The sequence below is a fragment of the Denticeps clupeoides genome, chromosome 9, assembly GCF_900700375.1.
Source record: "Denticeps clupeoides chromosome 9, fDenClu1.1, whole genome shotgun sequence".
In the NCBI taxonomy this organism is placed as follows: domain Eukaryota; kingdom Metazoa; phylum Chordata; class Actinopteri; order Clupeiformes; family Denticipitidae; genus Denticeps; species Denticeps clupeoides.
The window spans coordinates 4410388-4429868 of NC_041715.1; the positions used below are offsets into that span (position 1 = coordinate 4410388).

General features: G+C 45.0%; 1 protein-coding gene across 1 annotated transcript; it reads right to left on the minus strand.

Moving 5' to 3' along the window:
• Positions 1-298: 298 nt before the first annotated feature.
• Positions 299-17724, minus strand: ttc21b (tetratricopeptide repeat domain 21B). The gene is made up of 29 exons (XM_028992022.1): positions 17549-17724; positions 16496-16622; positions 16304-16414; positions 15483-15649; positions 15280-15402; positions 14057-14214; positions 13205-13289; positions 13021-13119; positions 12711-12903; positions 12081-12178; positions 10556-10756; positions 10323-10452; positions 10056-10213; positions 9747-9968; positions 9060-9298; positions 8428-8500; positions 8252-8362; positions 8038-8176; positions 7592-7698; positions 7322-7510; positions 4790-4900; positions 4610-4691; positions 4309-4459; positions 3746-3907; positions 3453-3648; positions 2467-2691; positions 1943-2063; positions 1669-1736; positions 299-532 (listed from the first exon to the last, which is right to left on the minus strand). The coding sequence occupies exons 1-29, from the start codon at positions 17573-17575 to the stop codon at positions 455-457; spliced, it is 3951 nt and encodes a 1316-aa protein (XP_028847855.1). The 5' UTR covers positions 17576-17724; the 3' UTR covers positions 299-454.
• Positions 17725-19481: the final 1757 nt, after the last annotated feature.

Here is a 19481-nt window from a genome sequence, read left to right on the forward strand (position 1 = left end):
GGTGTCCGTCTTCTGGCCGCAGACTGCTTTCCTTGTAAAAATGTCCTTTTATTAACTTTTTCTTGAACACGTTAAAACGCAGTTTCTGAAGCATTAATGAGACGGATGGAAAGAAGAAGAAAAAAAAAAAAAAAACAGAGAAAAGACTAAACTACGAGTACTAAAAAAAGGGCAAAAATGAGGATAAGTGTTATGTTGTCGTTGCACAAAGTTACATCAGAGCATTGCAGCAGTACAACAGGTGAGTTTGGAGGACCTGAGCATCAACGCAAAAAATGATAATAAAAGACACTGTATGCAGGTTACATCATTTTTATTTAATGGAAAAAATACAACTTTGACGACAGAAACACTGATCCATTACAAGAAGTTGAATAAAACTGCTGCAGTCGTGTTCACTTTCAAATCCATACCGCACACTGGAATGGTAATTATACACAGGTACACACACACTTTATGATCTTAGAGCAGCCCTGGCTTTATCCAAGATGTCCTTTCTTATTTTCGGATAATTCGGGTGGGCATCCAACACCTGAAAACATTAACGAACATATTCCTTGTAACTTCTTTAAAAATACAATTTAATAAGTGGCTTTTGGTTGATGTCACTACACATTCAGAACCAAAAAGCATTATTAAAATGGTAATAATTGTACACTACCAGTAAAAAGTCTGGACGCCCCTACTCTGTTGGAAGAATCCAACGTAAGAAACATATTTAGTATTTATTTGTTGAATCTGACTCTTTTAACCTTCATGTCTGCTTTGTTCACTATCGCTTGATGAGATTTTAGGGGCAGTGGTGGCCTAGCGGTTAAGGAAGCGGCCCCGTAATCAGAAGGTTGCCGATTCGAATCCCGACCCGCCAAGGTGCCACTGAGCACCGTCCCCACGCACTGCTCCCCGGGCGCCTGTCATGGCTGCCCACTGCTCACTCAGGGTGATGGGTTAAATGCAGAGGACAAATTTCACTGTGTGCACCGTGTGCTGTGCTGCTGTGTATCACATGTGACAATCACTTCACTTTGTAAAAAAAAAGAAAAAAAAAAAAGACATGCTCATTAACACGAGTGAATGATGAGAAAGTTTTCAGCATGATCCTTCAGTCGTTGTCCAAATTAAGGGATGGGGAACATTTACATTTACAGCATTCATCAGACTCCCTTATTCAGAGCGACTTACAATCAGTAGTGACAGGGACAGTTTCCCCCTGGAGACACTCAGGGTTAAGTGTCTTGACAAGTTGAGCCTTATCAGGGCTCTTAGTTTGTAAACTCAATATTCTATAGAAATCGAACGAGAATTGCTGGTGTCTTCCTCTTGTAAGTCGCTTTGGATAAAAGCGTCTGCTAAATAAAGTAAAGTAAAGTAAAGTAAAGCTCGGGGACACAATGGTAGTAAGTGTGATTTGAACCTGGGTCTTCTGGTTCATAGGCGAGTGTGTTACCCACTAGGCTTCTACCACCCTGTAAGAGGGGGAAGAGACAAGAGTGTGAAAAGCTGCCATCACAGCAAAAGCTTTTTTGTTTATTACAACCTCACATACGTTATTTCATATTCTTGTGTCTTCGGATTTGCTCTACAATGTAAAAAATGCAAGACCCATAAATGAGTAGGGGCGTCCAAACTTTTGGCTGGTAGTGTATATTGACATTTTCTCAACATTACCTTATGACACACGTCTATGGCGTCCACATATCTTTTGGCTTTGAGGTAGTTGAACGCCAGCTTGTAGCCTGAAAAGATGAAAGTACATACTTACTCTGACACCGGAGACCGGTACAGCAGCGAGGGAGTTAATTAGTTAATAATCATCGTCCGCAGGCAAAACATGACCATTACGGCAGGAATCTGGTCCCTGGGGCACAGCGCCTGGCTCTGTGTTTTCTTTTCGACCCGACTGCGGGGTCAGACGATTACCTTAGCTGCGAGCTGTGCATACCTATTGTAGGGTTGGTCTGATTGCCGTACTTCCAGGCCATCTCGTAGTTCAAAGCGGCGTCTCTGAAAGCCTTCTCCTTTTCCATGATGTAGCCCATGTATTCATACGCTTTGCAGCAAGACTGCGAGAAAGAGATGCTGTTTAGAGCTCGGCATTAAAACACTCACCCTGCATTTCTTACAAATTGACATTTTATTTGTCACATACACAGTCATACACGGTGTGATATGCAGTGAAATGCTTTAGCGACTGCTATGGACCACAGTTTTACAGATATTGCAAGTAACAATTAACCAATGTGCTAATGTTGCAAACATAACCAAATATTACACTTTTATGTCTTTAACATAAAACATAAAATATGTGTAACAGGTAGGGTGAAGGTGTGAAAATGGGTGAAGTCAAAGTATAAAAGTAAATTGAAAAGTAAAAAAAAAAAAAAACACAATGTCTAAGCTGCAAGCTTATTAAATGATACGTGTCGTATACAGCTCAACATCCACAGTTAACTTGGACGTACTGACCTTGTTGTGGCGCAAACATCTCTTCAGCAGGTCCCCGGCCATGTCGTATTTGCCCGACTGGATGTAGATGTCGGCCAGCAGCAGCCAGCTCTTCTCGAACTCGTCGGCGTCGACGATGCTCCAGTTCATCTTGGCGATGCGCTTCAGCTGGTTGCGCGCCCGCGGGGTCTGCTTCAGCATCATGTAGGCCGTGGCCATGGCCAGCAGGGCCGGGACGTGGTCCTTCTGCGGGGGGAGCCGGGGGACACGGGCCGGTGTGAATTGCTGAGCGTTCAGACGGCTGACTGCATGTGCGTGTTTAATGCCCCGTCCACACGAGAACGCGGTTCTCTAAAACGGGCTTTCGGTTTCTAAAAAATGCGGTTTTAACCCCCCTCCACACCTGTAAGTGGCGCTGTAACTTTTCCCGCTTTAGAGAAAAACGTGGCCTAAATACTGCATGGTTAAATCAGGGAAATGAAACTTGGACAAACCTACTCTATGGATGCTACGGAGACTGGGATGTAATCTAATATATTCCAATTCAATACAAGAAACATAGCAATTGTTTTTATAGCCAAAAATCACCGTCAACGTCATAGCCAGCTTCATGAGATGATAGTTAACACAAATGAAGGGCCAAGAGTGGGAAAATTAACTCTCGAGAAAACGGTTTTCTGTTGAAATAATGTGAAAACGTGCTAATGATTACCATATAATGACATCCTAATGTGCTCGATCTAAACCACAGAATAACAAACACTACGGGGACACGGGGCCGACGCAAGGAATTCCGGGCCCCCTGGAAGAATATAGGTCTGGTTATTTTTTGATGTGCCTCCTTTCCAGCATTGTTACCAAGTCCCCTCCCTTTTTTTGATGCGTTCGTGTCACCACGCTATTTGAAGTGATATGAGTATGTATACATCAGCAAGGGCCAAAGGGAAGGGGATGGTGGCGAAGGCGGCCACGGTTTGGCCGAGGTCAGTCCGAGTGGGCCGACTCACCTGGTGGTTGCCGACGTCGGTGAACGCGCTCAGGGCCTTCTCCACGTTGGCGGTCTGCTTGGTGGCCAGGTAGCAGTAGTGCTCCAGGATGCGGAGCTGGACGTGTCCCTCGGAGGTCTGCGGCTTCAGTTCCTTCAGCAGCTTCTCGGCCGTCCGCACCGCCAGCTGCTCCGACTCCTGTTTCTCTGTGGAGTTCCTGTGTGCAGGAAACACGACAGGTGCTTTTTAAAACCCACGCTAATATTAGCAAATCGCTGCTTTTTAACGCTGCCAGCAATATTACGAGGACTGACCCGATGTCCCCATCCAGGTTCTCAAACACTTCACCCCCCATGGTCTCGTTGTCAGGATTCAGGCAGATCTCGATCATGTTGTACACGGCGTTCTGTCCCCAGTCGTTGTCCTTTCTCGCCTTGTTGAAGTGACGTAGCCCGTCATTGGGTTCACCCGTGTACCTTGTGGACAAAAAGGGAAATCTGCTTCAATCTACAGAGGAGAGGACATAAAAATAACATACCTCCTCACACACTATAGATATCTTTATGTTGCGATATATGATTTAAACTTCATCTGCAGTTATTATAAGCTGTTATCCTTTTATTGATAAAATTAATTCCATAGAAGCATGGTAGTAGCCTAGTGGGTAACACACTCGCCTACGAACCAGAAGACCCAGGTTCAAATCCCACTTACTACCATTGTGTCCCTGAGCAAGACACTTAACCCTGATTGTCTCCAGGGGGGGACTGTCCCTGTAACTACAGATTGTCGCTCTGGATAAGGGCGTTTGGTAAATGCCATAAATGTAAATCTTTTTGTGGAACCACTTTGTATGTATTTGTGTATGTCCCCTCACCACAGGTAAAGGCCCTTGCAGTAGTTAAATCCAGGGTCAAACTTGGCCCTCGATGAATGCTTCTCAGCCATCTCCAAAAAACGAGGAACTTCTTCCAGCTTCCCAGCCCTTCTGAGGAGGTCGATTAGACGTGACAGCGTTGGGTAGTTGTCTGAACGGAGCATGTGGGAAAGACATTATTTCCATTTGGACCAAGCTAACCACCAATATTTACAGTGAGTTCTTGGGTTTCCCCATTTCCATTATTTCACCGGGGAATAGTGCAAGTCTGCTGAAAGGGGGGTCATGACCCCGTGCATACCAGGCTTACGCTCCAGGAGCTGCTGGAAGTGGAAGACGGCCTGCTCAAAGTCCTGCTTTCTGAACATCAGATCTGCCATCATCTAAAGGTAAACCAGCAATAAATCGTCATCATCACCAGAGCTGAGAGTTTTTTTTTTTTTTTTTTAAATAGTAATTGAAAAAAAAAACAACAACAAACCAGAGTGGCCGATTCGTTGACCTGATCGTTCTTCAGAAGAACGCTGCACTGCTGCTGACAGGCATCCACGTCGTCAAGAGCTAAGTACAGCCGAGCCAGTTCCAGCATCACCTGGAGCATCAAAAAAAAAAAAAAAAAAAAAAAAAAAAAAAGTCACAAAAATGCAATTTAGGACTATAAACTAGATTAAAGAAATATGGACAATGGAAAAAAATTCATTCTTTCAGATTCCAGGAAAAAAAAAAAAAAAAAAAAAAAAAAAAGTCATTACAATTTGCATCTGTAGAGTGACATCTCTAAAAGAACATACAGGGAGTGCAGAATTATTAGGCAAGTTGTATTTTTGAGGAATCATTTTATTATTGAACAACCATGTTCTCAATGAACCCAAAAAATTCATTAATATCAAAGCTGAATGTTTTTGGAAGTAGTTTTTAGTTTGTTTTTATTTTTAGCTATTTTAGGGGGATATCTGTGTGTGCAGGTGACTATTACTGTGCATAATTATTATGCAACTTAAAAAACAGATATATACCCATTTCAATTGTGAAACCAATATAACATCTCCACATTCACAAATATACATTTCTGACATTCAAAAACAAAAACAAATCAGTGACCAATATAGTCACCTTTCTTTGCAAGGACACTCAAAAGCCTGCCATCCATGGATTCTGTCAGTGTTTTGACCTGTTCACCATCAACATTGCGTGCAGCAGCAACCACAGCCTCCCAGACACTGTTCAGAGAGGTGTACTGTTTTCCCTCCTTGTAAATCTCACATTTGATGGACCACAGGTTCTCAATGGGGTTCAGATCAGGTGAACAAGGAGGCCATGTCATTAGTTTTTCTTCTTTTATACCCTTTCTTGCCAGCCACGCTGTGGAGTACTTGGACGCGTGTGATGGAGCATTGTCCTGCATGAAAATCATGTTTTTCTTGAAGGATGCAGACCACTGCTTGAAGGCGTCTTCCAGAAACTGGCAGTAGAACTGGGAGTTGAGCTTGACTCCATCCTCAACCCAAAAAGGACCCACAAGCTCATCTTTGATGACACCAGCCCAAACCAGTACTCCACCTTCACCTTGCTGGCATCGGAGTCAGACCGGAGCTCTCTGCCCTTTACCAATCCAGCCACGGGCCCATCCATCTGGCCCATCAAGACTCACTCTCATTTCATCAGTCCATAAAACCTTAGAAAAATCAGTCTTGAGATATTTCTTGGCCCAGTCTTGACGTTTCAGCTTGTGTTCAGCCTTTCTTACCTTGGCCATGTCTCTGAGTATTGCACACCTCGTGCTTTTGGGCACTCCAGTGATGTTGCAGCTCTGAAATATGGCCAAACGGGTGGCAAGTGGCATCTTGGCAGCTGCACGCTTGACTTTTCTCAGTTAATGGGCAGTTATTTTGCGCCTTGGTTTTTCCACACGCTTCTTGCGACCCTGTTGACTATTTTGAATGAAACGCTTGATTGTTCGATGATCACGCTTCAGAAGCTTTGCAATTTTAAGAGTGCTGCATCCCTCTGCAAGATATCTCACTATTTTTGACTTTTCTGAGCCTGTCAAGTCCTTCTTTTTACCCATTTTGCCAAAGGAAAGGAAGTTGCCTAATAATTATGCACACCTGATATAGGCTGTTGATGTCATTAGACCACACCCCTTCTCATTACAGAGATGCACATCACCTAAAATGCTTAATTGGTAGTAGGCTTTCGAGCCTATACAGCTTGGAGTAAGACAACATGCATGAAGAGGATGATGTGGACAAAATACTCATTTGCCTAATAATTCTGCACTCCCTGTACTTATAATTTAAGTGTGAATTCACCAATATTCTCAATGATTATTATTTTATTTTGTGTAAATTGAATCCCCCTGCTTTATGTTTTTCTCTTTTTTTCTTGCTTAATGCCTGATTTTGATTGGCTATGTGATGTGCTACAAAAATGGTCATGGAGAAACACAGCTTTTAACCCTCACCCTTGGTGAGGGTGGGCAGCCATGACAGGCGCCCGGGGGAGCAGTGTGTGGGGACGGTGCTTTGCTCAGTGGCACCTCGGTGGATCGGGATTCGAACCAGCAACCTTCTGATTACGGGGCTGCTTCCTTAACCACTAGGCCCCCAATGCCTCTCTCTCTATATATATATATATATATATATGTGTGTGTGTGTGTGTGTGTGTGTGTGTGTGTGTTACGTATATATATATATATATATATAAATAAACTAGAAAAGAAAAGAGACAGAATTGGTTAGATTTTTATAATGATTCAGTCTTAATGCAGCATTAAACATAAACTTGATGCCAATCTAGTCATCATATTTCTATTTCAGTTTATGGAAATGTTTACTTTCAGCTTTCTTTAATTCTATGAATCAGAAGTCTGCTGTAGTCAGTGCACCGTGCAGCGAGCTCGAGCGAGAAGAATGGCTACGGAGCGATGCTCTGAATACAGAGATGCGGGGCTTTGTGCGATCCAGCTGCACGGGGAACACTGAGGGTCTCATTCTCGCACGCTCACACTGACCTTGCTGTCGCTCTCACAATAGACAAGTGCCTCTTTGTAGAACTTGACTGCTCGCTCGTAGCCCCTTTGGCTGGTGTAGTGCTTGCCGATTTCGGCGCAGATCTCGGCGGCGAGCTGTTTCTGCAGGGCCACGGCGTCCGGCTGCTCCAGCTGCACCCGCTTCAGCACTTTGGCCTGGACATCCCGAGCCTGGGAGCAGCGCACGAAGCCACGCGGGGTCAATCGAGGGATTAAACGGGTCTTCCTGGTCTGTTTTCTGAAGGTACTCACTCGCTGCAGGGCAAGGATGGCCTCGTCCTTTTTATCAAGCTTACTCTGCACCTTCGCCAGGAGCACCAGATAACGGCAGTCTTCCGTGAGCGAGGGCAGCTCGTTCGCTGAATGCAAAGCAAGACGTGCAACAAAAAAAATATGAGAGCATGTGTCAGTGATCTGGCCGAAGATAAACACGACACGAAGCAGTGGGTTTGAATTCACATTTCTGTGGTTTCATTAATCATTTCATGCAATTTTGTGGCTTTCGGGATGTCCAACCCCCCACCCCACAATGTATTTAATCAGCGTATGGAATCCATTTGGTTCTAAAATAATACAAAGACGTCTCCTAATATTGCAATTAGCCCAATTCTAAAAAAAACACAGGATTCTGATGCTCATTTTTTATGTTCTGTTTTTAATTATTAATTTTCTGTGTATTCAGTTGAGCACAAGCTCACCTGGGTCATGGGCCAGAGCTTTGTGCAGAACCTTCTCACAGCGCTCGTGCTGCTTGAGCTTCATTAACAGCTCTGCCAGGTCATGTCGCAGGAAGTTCTGCTGTCCACTCTTCAGGGCCGCCTCATAGTAGCTTATCGCCTGTCCATTAGAACAATCGTTTTAATAATGGACAGTCCCGCGCATGCGGTTTGGTCCTGTTGTCTTTGCGCAGACCTTGGCGTAATTGTGAGTCTTGACTAGTGCCTTCCCGATCTTGCTGGCCAGAGCGCCATCTTTGGGGTTTTTCTTCAGGGCTTGCTCATAAACCTCAATGGCCTTCTCTGGCTGCGAATGTATATATCATTTAGTGGGAGAGCATCACACCAGAGTATACAATACAAACAAATTACCTCTTGGATATCCATGTAGGCGTCACCCAGTAAAAGATAGACGTGGGGACTCTGCAGTTTCTCCACCAGGTCTCTGAAAAGAGAGTTCACACAACAAGGTAACATTCTAAATCCCGTCTGAATGCGGTGGCACGGCACGGCACGGCACAGCCTTAATGTGCTCCAGCATCTGCTGGGTCATCGAAGCAGGTGCAGATTTCACTTTCAATTTCACTTTCAATTTCATTCTAAAGAATCTAGCAAAGTGATACTGACCTCTGCTTCTATCATCATATGTCAATGTGACGCACAATAAGCACAGCACACGGTGACACCACAGAACCCACCACCGTACAACCCACAAACTTTCGCTTCCTTACCTTCAAGGCTACCACTGCCCAATATAGTGCTCTGAAGAACTGATCGGCTGTATGTCAGCATCGACCAGTATTATCTTTTTCGACAAATATCAACCAATGAGCAAAATGGGCAATAGTTAAAACAGGACTTTCAGAATCGGTGCGTGATTTCAAAACACGTATTGTAGAACTGAAGTCATGATTGCTCACTAATGCACGTACCGAATGACCACATCTATTTCCTACTGGCCTCCTTTAATGAGCTTGAATGTGAGGGTAACAGGGCCGTCCCACCTGTAGCAGCTGACATACAGCCGTTTCTCCTTCCTGTGGTTCAGGTAGATGTCGGCCATCTTCTCTTTGGCCTCGATGTAGTAGGGCTGGTCGGGCGTGATGTTTCGTAGCGTGCTCAGCGCCAGCTCGGTGTCCCCTCGCAGCAGCGCCAGGTCGGCGTTGGCGATGGTGACGCGCAGCTCCTCCGGCGTGCCTGTGAACTCGTTGATTGCGTCCTGGATCACTTTCGCAGCTTCGTGCTGGTGGGGGGGTGAGAACCACTTAAGAATCCCCCGCACAGAACAATAAAACTCCTCTACTGACAGCCCCCGATTAAACGGTAACAGGACCCACAGTCGCAGCTCTTTATTAAAAATGACGGCAGAATTAATGTCTTGTCTGAATCTTGGTTGTGACTCCAACAATTAATTAAGAAATCATTTTCTGAATATAATCTAAAGTCCTTTAGAGTACAGCTCCTGGATGGCATATGACATATACTGCTTGATAGTTTGGGTGATTTTTTAAATCCATAAATGACTGGCAGCGACATGGATAGATTTTTAATTAATTAATTAATTAATTAATTAATCTATTAATCTATTAATAAATAATTTTTTGATTTAAGGTTATTTAATTCGACATTGCTTCCGGCTCTTTTGCAACGGCGCTAAAAATATTGTGATAAAAAAAATGACAGCGTGTAACCTGCTCTCCGTTCATCCACAACGCCTCCGCCAGCTCCAGAAACACGGAAACGCAGTCGGAAACGCTCAGCTCCGCCCTCTTGCCCTTGGGCTTGCTGGCCCCAACCCGACGCACCCCTGGCAGGTTCATGGCCAGCTGAAGGGTCCTGACCGCCTCCTGGAGCTCCCCCATCTTCCTCTGCGCCTGCGCTTTTATTAGGTGGTACAGCGGGTGCTCACGGACCTGCCAGGGGGTCAGAGGTCAGAGAGAACAGGGTTAGGTGCATTCATCCGAATTTGAAGAAATAAATGACAGCTTTGTAGCAGAGACCTCAAAGTTGTGGCTGAGACAGAGCTCAAGCGACTGCGAGGACAGTTTGAAGTTGCCCTGCAGGAGGTGGATCTGGGCCATGAGGAGATGGGCGTCTGCGTGGGATGGGTCCTGCTCCAGACAGTGCTGCAAGCTGCGCTGGGCCACCTCGACATCACCTGCATGTCAACCACACCAAAACACAAAGGTTCAAATCATATCAGCACTGTACCACATAACAAATATAACATGGATATTTTAGAACAGTTTGATGAAACTTGACAGGACCTGACTGGAACCGGACTTTGGCCATGAGAAAGACGGCCTGGAGGAGCCCTGGGAGGATCTTCACCACCGCATCCAGGACAGAGGTGCAGTGCTGGAGCTGTGGAGCCGGTGCCTGACCCTGAGCTGGAGGCTGGGAGGAAGGCGGGACAATGACGCCATGAGTCTTCTTCATCAGTAGCTATGGCTGCACACGTAGGCCACTGGATGCTTCTTTAAAAAACGGAGAGACCCACCTTGGCAGGACAGAGGGTCAGGTACTCCTTGACTATTTCCAGCAGCAGGTCGGGGTTGAGCCTCTCCAGGTACGTGACGCTGAGCGGGAGCCCCTGTAGGGTGGAGAAGTGTGTGTCCACCGCATCATTCAACAGGTTGGCCACCTCCTCCGGGGACCGGCGGCGTTTTGCGGCAAGTACCGCACGTAGATAAAGCAGCTCCTGACACATGGACACGGAGAAAGATTAGAAAGATGATCTAAATACCAAATACTCTTACTCTCATTACTGAGACACTTACTTTTAAAAATCCTACAAATACAAAAAAAAAACTGAAAACATAATGCAAACTGTTCGATGAATAAAGGATACAACAGGTAGCAGCTTTTTGGATAAGACACTCGCTTATGGTTCAAATCTCACTTACTGCCATAGTGTCCCTGAGCAAGACACTTGTCTCCAGGGGGACTGTCCCCGTAACTACTTACAGGTCGCTCTGGATAAGGGCGTCTGATAAAATGGCGTAAATGTAAAACAAAAATGTTAACTCAATACTGTCCTAATTCATAGGACAGACATGGGCAGTGGTGGTCTAGCGGTTAAGGAAGCGGCCCCGTAATCAGGTTGCCGGTTCGAATCCCGATCCGCCAAGGTGCCACTGAGGTGCCACTGAGCAAAGCACCGTCCCCACACACTGCTCCCCGGGCGCTTGTCATGGCTGCCCACTGCTCACTCAGGGTGATGGGTTAAATGCAGAGGCCAAATTTCACTGTGTGCACCGTGTGCTGTGCTGCTGTGTATCACATGTGACAATCACTTCACTTCACTTTTTTTTTTTTTTTTAGGACAGACATGCCTGAATAGCTAAAAAAAAATTTTGTGTGGGCACTGCTAACTTTTACAGTATAAAAAAAAAAAACATATAGATTGCACTGTATGCCATTTAACTGCATAGTGAATTTAGTCACAAATCCCTATTTCTGCATCTAAAGAAACGTTTACAGAAGGGTCACAAACGGAAGGTGGGCGTCTAAGAGCCAGGTTGTGCAGGGTCGGGCCTGATGTCACCAATGAGAACACAAACCCTCAGTGTTGCTCAGCACCGTCCTCTGGGGCTAAACAAAACGTGAGTGGCCTTACGAAGCATCCCCGTGTCTGTTTACAGCAGGAGGATGTGTCAAAACCATCTTTACTAAAGTTGTTTTATACACACTTCTCCCTGTGCTCTTCACTTTTTTTGGTAATTCTTGTTTGTGTGTTTTGAATGCAATCCCTTTCTGAACAAATTTATGTCTGGAAAGCATTCACGGTGCATCACTTTTTCCACATTTTGCTATGTTACAGTCTGAAATTTGCCAAAACCTCAAGTAAACTTTTTTCACGTTGTCATTATGGGGTAGCGTGTGTAGAATTCTGAGGAATAAAATTAATGTAATTCATTTTGGAATAAGGCTGTTACATAACAAAATGTGGAAAAAAGCAATGTGCTGTGAATACTTTCCAGATGTATATCTAAACATGTCTGGTACACAAGCCTTTCACTTACCCCAGACTTGCCGATGGACTGCTGGATCTCTGCAAGGAACTCCAGCTGCTGTTCGGCATCCTCCAGGTGACCCTCCATCAGCTGGCACCTGATAATGCCTGTTGCAACAAGCGACAGGTGAGCCGGTCCACTCACATCAAAATGCATCAGAATAGGAAAGAATAGAATAGAATGCTTTTTTATTGTCACTATATGCATGTACAATGGGATTAAACGCAACTCATTCAGTGGAGAAAAATAAAGTTATTGTTTGTTAAATAATATATGTCGAAAAAATAATAAAAGAAAAAGTGATGTGATTGTCATTGTGATACACAGCAGCACAGCACACGGTGCACACAGTGAAATGTGTCCTCTGCATTTAACCATCACCCTTAGTAAGCAGTGGGCAGCCATGACAGGCGCCCCATGGAGCAGTGTGTGGGGATGGTACTTTGCTCAGTGGCACCTTGGCGGATCGGGATTCCTTAACCGCTAGGCCACCACTACATTAAGAAACTACAAAATGACAGTGCTATATACATATGGGAGTAAGGTTTTACATACAGTGTGTGTGGGTTTCATATTATTGCACATTGTCTAAAAGGTATTTCACAGTAATGATGTACATGTATTGAGTAGTGATCAGACCAATCAGAGCAGACACGCTGGTCTCATCCAGGCTCATGGCTGTCCTGTACCACTTCATGGCCTCCTTGGTCTTGCCCAGCAGGACGAGCTGATAGCCCAGTTCAGTGGCGAGGTCCGACTCTGCGGAAGCCTGGGAGAAAGCCCGGCTCACCATGGTGTGCGTCTGCTGGATTATCCTCTCCGCTCGCCCGCACTGCAAAATAAATTCACAAATGTGACCCTTCAGGTGGTTTCATTCCAATACAAGTGAAAATGTGATAATAATAATAACAACAAAACCCAAGAGAAATTCCTAATTGGTTGATCTTACCACGCGGGTGAATGCCAGGGACATGCTGTAGTAGAGCTCGGCGTTGTTTGGCTCTTGGACGTCCAGGTTACTCACAAGGGTTGAGAGCTGGTTGGCGCCCTGCAGGGGAGGAAGCCACCCGTCCTGCCGATTGGTGCCAACTCGCTCTTTATTTGTGAAGTAGAGGCAGTGCTGTGGTCCTCACCTCAGTAGTGTTCCCCTCCCTGCAGACTGACTGAAGGGCCAGCATTCTCAGGGCGTCCAGGTTATTCTTGTCCCTCTGCAAGAGCCTGCGACTCACGGCAGACACACGTCCACATTAGATGCACATGCAGACAAAATTGTTGGTACCCCCACAATGGTCACTGAAATCTCTTGAAACTGACGAAAGAAACAGTACATAACAATTTACGGAAAACGAACAAATTAAAAGTGATTTTCATTGACGATGTGTATTTATAATTAGCATAAAAATGACATACATAAATAAATAGTAAGCTCTATGTCCTAAATCTTGAAAATGGATGCCAGTCAGTAATAAATGTCACTGATGATTCATGAAATAACTATTCTTGAAGACTATTTCTTGAAGATAATGCAGACAGACAATCATCACACTATTTCCTGGTACAATGCAGAGCTCCGTTATGTCACAGGCACGAAGTCACCCACACACCCATCGGAGCAGGGTGCCATTGAACAGGTCAGGCTGATTCACCCGGAGTGCCTTGCCTCTCTCCACCCTCTGTGACTCAGTGAGAATGAATTCCCTCTAGCTGCTTTAGCTCAAAGGACACTTTAGTACCGCCAATGTCTGGCCAAGTCCCAGTAGCAGGAGCTCTGAGGAACAATGACTCCGTCATCAGGCTTCAGGCATCGCATTACATTACATACGATTTACATTTGCACTTGGACGACCATTTGCCAGTGGTTCGACAACGCGTTTTCCCGTCATACAGGAAAAATGGACATGGCTGGCTTTGGTTCGAGGGGGAAAGGTGAACAAATAAAAAAGGGGTTAATAAAGTGCTTGCGGGTTTTGAACTGGTAGCCGTACCTGCGTGCTTCATCTACAGCCTGCTCCCAGTCCTGCAGCGTCAGGAACAGCCTCATTTTCTTAATGAGCGCTGGGAGGAAGCCAGGGTAGCTCACGATTACCTGGTTCACCGTCTCCAGAGCCCCTGAGTAGTTCTGACGAAACTCGTAATACTCCACCTACATGGGGACAGTGTATTAAATGCAAAAAAAAACACAGGGTCACCAGCTAACAGCCAACCTATGTTGCTCGAAAAAACAAATTATCATTAGAACAGGGAAGTCCCATAGTCTACATAAACCTGAACACAACATGGTGATTTGAATGTTCCAGACCTAAAATATGCTTAGTTCTTCTACGTTAAGTACAAGGCCACATCCATAATACCCTGCAAAGACATCGGATGGTCCAATTAATCAGAGCAGAGCACTCATTCATGCACCTATGCACCCAGACTACTGTGTTCTGGTGAAATGCTGCCCCCTACCAGACGTAGTTAGAAATTTCTGCTGGCGGCAAAATATTGCAAAAAAAAAAAAAAACTGAATTTTATCATAAAATCCCTGCATATTTTTTATGAAAGAGAGGAATTAGAGTGCTGTTTTAAAGTTTGATCATTAATGAACTATAAAAATACATATAAAAATACTGTATAAAAACACAGTTTTTAATTTAAACAAGCATTTACTAGCATATCAGTATTTGTATTTATGACCCACCCCTATTGATTACGAATTCCTTATTTAATACTCTCTATTTAAAATGATTAAATCAACAGCCCCACGACACACAGGGTTGTAAAACAAAAAAACCATAGCATTTTTAAATATTACAAATTTCCTGAATACAACCATCTGTGACCCGTGACACCATAACACTGTGGCAGTGCTAAGAGCAATAGCAGACTAATCCTATCCTGATACACCGATACTAACCGTCGTAACTTAAGCAAGCCCACAGAGACAGCAGTGCCACGTTTTTCAAAGACGTTCGTGGCGTTTGAAAGAGATACTGTGATCACAGATAATGGAGGTGTAGCCCGCTTACACAAACCATACAATGGGCACACATACAGCCTGAAAGAGATTAGTGCAACCTAATGCAGGTATAATTACCCCACTCACTTCCAACGGCAGCCAAAACACAGTAAACAGAGCCCAAAAATCCCAAAATGGCTTCCTTACCACATTAGTTAAATAATACTGCTCACCCAGACTCTCGGCTCACTTTTCTCACCCGCTTACCTTTCCCATCAGGGCCAAGATGCTGTTATTGTCCTTCAGGCCCTCATCAAAGTATTTCCCAGACTTCTTGGCATAACTGTCCTTATTAGATGTCAGATCTATCCATCCTTTTAGAATAACACCCTAAGAAACAGCATAAAAGAGCAAATGTGCAAAGGCAGGTGTCGATATTTGGATGAGGTTGTGGGCAACAAAAAGGGCACCTCTTTGGAACCACTGGAGATCTTGATCATCCTCTCCACATACTCCCTGGCTTTGTCATTGCGACCCAAGAGCCAAAGAAACATCCCTGCGTAGTACAAGGCCTTGGGGCTGGCCACCTTGCGGTCCTCCTTGACTTTTGCATCGAGTTCCTGCATAGCATCCCGGTCTGGAGTGTGCAAGGGTTAACAGGCATTAAAAGCCACCCAGTTTAAAGGTCCCCTGACATGATCTATTCTTTTTTGCTTTTATAACGGTCTTATTTGTCCCCTAATTCTGTATCTGAACTCTCTGAAATTCAGTCATGGTGCACTTTGATCCAGTCCCACAATGAGATTTCCCAGGACACATTGTTTCGGTGTCTGTAGCTTTAAAGGCGGGACCAGGAGCAGAGCGGAAATGACGTCATTAACACCATTCACCAACCACAATATTTGGCACTGACAGGAAGTCGTGTCACTGTTTTTCCAGAAAAAAATAAAATTAACCCTACTTGTCTCGCGTGACTAAACTAAAAATACATTCGTGCTCATTTTTACACCCAATCACCGAGCATCTGTAACTGCAACGGTTGGTGGAGATAATGTTTTAGGGGAGGGGTGGGGGAAAAAGCATGAGAAACGTCCCCTTATGACGTCACAATGGGACAAATTCCAGATCTGACCGTCTGAGCTGCCGCTCTCTGAACGGCTAATGATCAAAGCACTCTTTAGCACTCTGGCGCCATTTCTGGCCGCCGCAGGACCATATACAGGCTGGGGGAACTCGTATTAATGTTAAATCATCTCACAAAGTGGCATTTTCATGATTTTCATGACCTCACCTGGATTTGGCCTCTTCTTGTGCGCGTACACGAGGGCCATGAGCGCGCAGAGGGACACATCGCGTCGCTCCCTGATCTGCTCCAACTCGTGGATGGCCTCCTGGACCTGCCCTAGAGGAACAGAATAAACGGCCGCGGTCTAAGCCGAGAGACCTTGCACGTTCGCAACGCGCGCCCACCCGCAGACCTCACCTCGCAGAAGGAGCCCGTGTGCGCGGAGGAGCGCAAAAAACGGGTCGCTGAATTTCATCTGGGCCTCGCTGGCAGCGGAGAGGGCGTGATGAGTGTACTTCTCCTGGCAGTAAAACACCACCAGAGCCTGAAAAGGCGACAGCGCGAAGGGTGACAAGGGTGTCCAGAAAACGCATACAGAACAGGCCAAAAGTTTGGACACACCTTCTCATTCAATGTGTTTTTATTTTCATGACCATTTACGTTGGTAGATTCTCACTGAAGGCACCAAAACTATGAATGAACACATGTGGAGTTCTGTACTTAACAAAAAAAGGTGAAATAAGTGAAAACATGTTTTATATTCTAGTTTCTTTGCTCTGGTTACTGCTTTGAACACTCTTGGCATTCTCTCGATGAGCTTCAAGAGTTCGTCACCTGAAATGCTTCTCCAACAGTCTTGAAGGAGTTCCCAGAGGTGTTTAGCACTTGTTGGGGTCCAGCTCACCCCAAACCATCTCGACTGGGTTCAGGTCCGGTGACTGTGGAGACCAGGTCTCCACTTTTTGTTAAGTACATAACTCCACATGTGTTCATTCATAGTTTTGATGCGGGTGGTATAGGGTGGTAGTAGCCTAGTGGGTAACACACTCGCCTATAAACCAGAAGACCCGGGTTCGAATCCCGCTTACCAACATTGTGTCCCTGAGCAAGACACTTAACCCTAAGTTGCTCCAGGGAGACTGTCCCTGTAACTACTGATTGTAAGTCGCTCTGGATAAGGGCGTCTGATAAATGCTGTAAATGTTGATGCCTTCAGTGAGAATCTACCAACGTAAATGCTCATGAAAATAAAGAAAACACGTTGAATGACTGTATAACGACGTTGCAACTACGAACCGTAGTTCAGAGGAGTTTGCGGGCTAAACACAACTCACAGTCTATAAATTTCACATTGTGCAAGGGAACCTGGACATTTTCAGCAATGCCGACGGACAGCGGAAAGCACCAGTGCCACTTTTATCCGCCACAACAGTGTGACAGATGACAGCGCCGCCCTGTCCCGCTACTCACCAGCGCCGACTCCGCGTCCTCCGCCATGACCGAGAAACGAGGCCTTACACCGACGCGGGGCTATAAACGAAAGGCGACGCGACAAGAGCACTCGGCGTTCGGGTTTTTTTGCGCCATCTTGCTTACGGAGCAAAGCGTCTTGGTAACCAAACAACCGCCGCCATGTTTGCCCGGACGCGAGGGGCGGAGCCACGTCTGCAGAGGCTGCGCGACTCTCTTTGGCCGCAAGGCGGCGCCAGAAGCCGCTTTTCATCTCCACTACAGAGTTTGAAGGAAGCAAAACTCCAGAATTACTTAATCATTTGTGCGATTTTGATATTGGAGCAATGAAAAAAAAAACATTATTTTTGGACTTCATTATCCAGTGGCAGACACATTTTTCAAATGTTTTTCTAAGTAACCCACTCCATGTCATTTGTCAAGCTAATATATAAAATCAACTCTTATTCCATCCCGTTTTGTCCTTCTACAAGGGCATTTCTCCTTTTTTTAGAGGAGCAACGTCGAAACTGGAGATTACATGGAAATTGCATGGAGCCTGTTGCTGTGGTTTCTAGCTCTCATGCAGTTTGAGGTCCATTTCCTGCTTTAAGTGATGACAAATTGATATTGGGTGCAAAATGTACATGAATAATATATTGACTGTGCAAGCTCTCCCATCATCAGAGATTACACTTTAAATTTATGTATTTTTTGAATGCAGATAAAATCAAGGAATACATAAAAGTGTCCAGAAACATAGTGCAAAATTGTTTTTTTTTATAATAAAATTGATTAATCTTGTTAAAGTCATTAATTGATTCTGAAATTAGAGCCCTGGATGTCTAAGGTGGGTCCGCGGAGGGGTGCAAATGTTCAGCACCGGACCAGAAGCACAGGGCTGCTGTCCCAAGGGAGACCTTACACGCCTTGTCAGATCCAATTTCACACAAGCTCTGGCAGATAATCATTACTTTCAGCAGCGCTCATCAATGGGAGAGTAAATCGGGTTGGTATCGAGCTCCCCCATGCACACACGCAGCACTCGCCGCTGTCTCTGTCCGCGTGCAGTTACATAATTGATTTGACCTTTGTTCCTCGGAGTTCCGTTCGGACAGGGAATCCGTGTTTTTGGGAGTCATCTCTGCTAAAGACAATGGCAACCGAAGCGAAAAGGGATAAAGTACATGGTTGAAATGATTTAAAAGGATGTGATAAGAATATTCAATAGTTTTGGTTAGCATAATGTGGTCTAACTTTTGACCCTATGACAAGCAATAAAATCCCATTCATTGGTCTAAAAAACACAGTATGAATATACAGAAACAGAAAGCTGCATATGTTGTGTAAGGCCTCTTTGTGGTTAGGCCTCTAATGCGCTTTTGCATCTGTTGCATCCTAATAGCAAAGGCAGTTAGTTTTGCATTGACCTGCTCACCGTACGTAAATTTTTGTCTCAGCGTACAGTACATATTTGAATTTAGGCATGTCCAATCAAATGGGCGTCGGCTTGACAAATTGTAAAGCGCACTCTTCAAAAAAACCTTTTAGCGGCAGTCAGATGCTTGTCTCAGAGGGCCTGCGCCGCTCAACTCGGCGTGACCGCTTCCATTGTGGTTTCCCTGCATGAATCGCATTGATCGAATCCGCACCCTCTGCGCTCGCTGCCAAGCATGCACCGCCAGAAACGCCATTGCTTGAATTTCACCTATCGAAACATCACCGGTGATAATAAATCGGAGAGGGGATACGCTTTGTCACAGTTGCTTCAGTGCAAGGTTGCCATCATATAATGCAAGCTTTCAAAATCTCGCCTTGCTGCTCTCTGTACCGTAGTTGGGTGTAGGCACAGATAAAAGCTGGAGAAGTGTGCAGGATCTGGTTAATAATGGATGAAATTACGGCAACAGTTGGGGCATTTCCACTCGGCATCTTGAATTCTCAAGAACCGTTT